A 3354-nucleotide genomic window follows, 5' to 3' on the forward strand; every position below is an offset into this window, starting at 1 on the left:
ATAAACCTCACTAAGAAGGTTGGAAGGTCAAAGCAATCACTCAAGAATATAGAATAAAACTTCATAAAAATGGAAAACTTTTTAAAGAAAAAGCAATCAGAGTGGTTCAGGGTTCAGTCACCTAGACTTTTAGAAACAAAATATAACAATGAAGGAAATCATTGAAAAGAATAATGAAAGGATATTTTTGAGTTCAGGACACTATTCAAAGGGAAGGCAATTTCCCTCTTATTTTTATCACAGGGTTTTAAAAAATTTTTCTTACACTGTTGCTAATTTTTGGACAGTATTCCGTGTCTCCCTCAGCAGTTCCCTTAGCCCTCCCACCACCACAGACAGCAACACCATAGTCCCTTGTGCTATTCCCGCCTCTGTTTTTTAAAACGGGTGCAGGCCAGAGTGAAAGGATCCACCACAGAGGGGGCGCAGAACAGGTTGACTGACTGAAATACCCTGCAGATGAGGTGAGACAAGAGAGAGATGCTGCACCATGTGGGTCACCTCCATGAGGGGGATGTGGGGGGCGGGATCAAACTTACACAGAGGTGGCTGCAGATAGCTTCATAGTGCTGAGACTTATTAACCCTCTGTGCCACCAAGGAGGCCCTTCCCTCCTGTTTTGACCCCTCTCCTTCCCCTGTTCTAGGCCTCAGATCTATGGTGAGCGGGCAAGTTTTGTCTTTTTCTTGATCCTTTGTTTGGTGTCTCTATATTCCACATATATGTGAAACCATCCAATATTTATCTTTTTCCTTTTGATGTACTTTGCTCAGCATAATCCCTAACAGCTCTATCCATGTTGCTGCAAATGACAAGCTTATCTTTTCTGATCACTGAGTATTGTGTGTACATTATCATATTAAAAGGAGACACACACTAATCTGAAAGGAAATGTGCAATCCAATGTTTATCGTAGCATTACTTACTACACCCTTATTTTTTTATATGAAAAATGAAATTCAGGGCCAAGAGTCCAGCTTGTACAATAAGACCACCCCTGCCTCTGCCATTCAGTTCTCCAAGGAAGGTACCAGAAGAGCCTCATGGTAGGAGGGTGAACATTGCCCATTCCCCCTCACCCCCCAGATTCCTGCTGGGGTAATAAAACACAGATTCTTGGTGGAAGTTAAAGTATTTATTGATGTGTTTAAACTCTGTACATTCTCCACAGATCAAGTTAAGAAGTTTGTAGGTGAAGTTTATCTGTGCATAGTGGGAAGAGACAGGGTAGGTAGGACTTGGGGAGGAAGAAGAAAAGAACAATCACAGGGAAATAGAAAATAATACACCACAGTTACGGGAACCTTCAGAGTGAAAAAAAAAAAAAGAAAAGAAAAGGCTGTGAGCATCAACTATACAGACATTACAAAGACGTGTGTAGGAAGGAAACAATCGTCACAGCTTTCCACGTGTTTACAGACGCACAGTGTGGAACAGCCTTCTTCCACAAGAAAGCACCCCAGCCCCCCCACACACACCTGCCACTGCCATCTTCTCTGAGGGACATCAGGGAAGGTGGTGGCAGGAGGGGACAGCAGAGAGGTCAAGGTGTGTGGGATCAGGCAGGGTCAGTGCCTTCAGAGGGAAGTGTCCACGGAGGAGAAAGCACGTCAGGACATTACTGGGGAGGGAGTGAGCGCAGATGGCGGGTGGTGGAAGAACATCATATACAAACTACCAGCTAATTTCTGTGGAAGAACTGGATTTAAAAGCAAAGCAGTAGTGGGCCCTAATCTCTATACTTTAGGCTCACTAAGAGGTGCTGGGACTCAAATGCGCTGAACCTCCTTGGCGAGGGGCTTGTGTGGCCACCAAACAGCGGGAACACCAGCCTCCCAAGGACCTGGCCCTTGACAATGGTTCTGAGAGGCCATCACGACACGCTTCCCTGTCATCACAGCTCTGCTCCGTTTCGCTCCTCAGCAACTTCCTGAAAGCTCGTTAAAAAGGGAATACTGCCTTCTTCTCTTCTTTTTTTTATAAAAACCAGGACAGTGAAAGAGCCTTATCAAGTTGATTTACACAATGCAACCAGAACAAACAGCCTGCATATACAGTCTATTACTGAAAATCAACATTTTCCATTTGTATAGATAGCATGTATGAGACAATATGATAGAAGTGGGATTTCCGATTAATTAAAAAAAAGTAAACTACATCAGTCAAATATCTGCAATAGATCATTTTTTCATTTCATTTAAGGTTTATATATCATATATTGTTATATTAACATTTTTCACCCATTTAAAAGAATGGAAATTGTGATTCTACAGTAGTACTTTATAGTCTTAATGATCCAGGAGGTCTGAATGTAAGATGAAATCCTCTGGAAGTGGCTGGCCAGTAGTCGGTCCAAAATGCTGGACGTCTCCTGCCCACCTCCACTGCCCCACTCCAACCGGGGGTGCTCGAGCTTCCTCCCATTTAAATCTGCATCTGCTCCAGGTATTTGTAGGTTGGGTTCTCGTAACCATGGTTCTGCATCTTGTTCAGGTGACGCTCTTCTGGCGTAAGCATTGGGTCAACCTGGAGGAACAGACAGGGCACATCACTGAGGCACTGTGAGAAATACACCGGTCAGAGCTGTGTGCACTGGGGGCCCCCAGAGTCTAGTGATCCACTGGTCAGACAAACAAGAGCTGAGGGCAGGGTGTAGGAGACAGAAGCTGTGGTCCTGAAAGTATCACTCAAGTTGGAGAAAACAGAACCTGAACTTCTCTGCCTAGCCAGTCTCAGTTCTGCCATCTCCAACTTTGGATAGGCTTTGCTTACAAGGAGTAGCACCAGCTGATTCCTAGGGGTTTCTCCAACCCTGAAAGTCTACAATTACATCAGTCTCCAGCAGGAAAGGAAGCCAAGTAACTAACACATGCAACTGAACTAATCTTCCAGAGCGTATTGTATTTTAAAATAAGATTTATATTTATTTATGCATTCAAGAACTGGGGTGTAGGACAGAGGTGCAGGGGTAAATGAATTCACCAGAGACTGACTGGGGAGCAGCGGGTGAGACAGGAAAGATCTTCTGTGCCATGTGGGCCCCTCTCTGGCTGGGGATTGAACTCAGGCCACAATGGCTGGTGACAGCTTGATAGTGTGAGACTTAACCCCTGTGCCACTGGGGAGACACAACATATTAATTCTTTACCGCAGTCATTTTCTAGAATCAGGACTTTGGACACTGCCATCACCCAAAAAACGAGTGACAAGAACTATCAATTACAAATCATATGGAATAGAAACCACCTATTCTGGCTTTTTAAATTTCCTGTTGTTTTTTTCCTCCATTAAGAAAGAAAGGCATCCAAAAAATCAATGAAACCAAAAGTTGGTTCTTTGAAAAAATAAACAAGA

General features: G+C 43.8%; 1 protein-coding gene across 2 annotated transcripts in view; it reads right to left on the minus strand.

Moving 5' to 3' along the window:
• Positions 1-1113: 1113 nt before the first annotated feature.
• The window catches only part of APLP2 (amyloid beta (A4) precursor-like protein 2), a 69807-nt gene continuing 67566 nt past the window's right edge, over positions 1114-3354 (minus strand). For both annotated transcript variants that reach the window (XM_004689093.2, XM_012729703.1), the window contains one exon: positions 1114-2526. In XM_004689093.2, coding sequence (XP_004689150.1) covers positions 2425-2526 — 102 coding nt within the window. In that variant the 3' untranslated portion in view covers positions 1114-2424. The remainder of the gene's footprint in view (positions 2527-3354) is intronic.

This window comes from Condylura cristata, unplaced genomic scaffold, assembly GCF_000260355.1.
Source record: "Condylura cristata isolate star-nosed mole 26May11 unplaced genomic scaffold, ConCri1.0 scaffold00025, whole genome shotgun sequence".
Classification (NCBI taxonomy): Eukaryota; Metazoa; Chordata; class Mammalia; order Eulipotyphla; family Talpidae; genus Condylura; species Condylura cristata.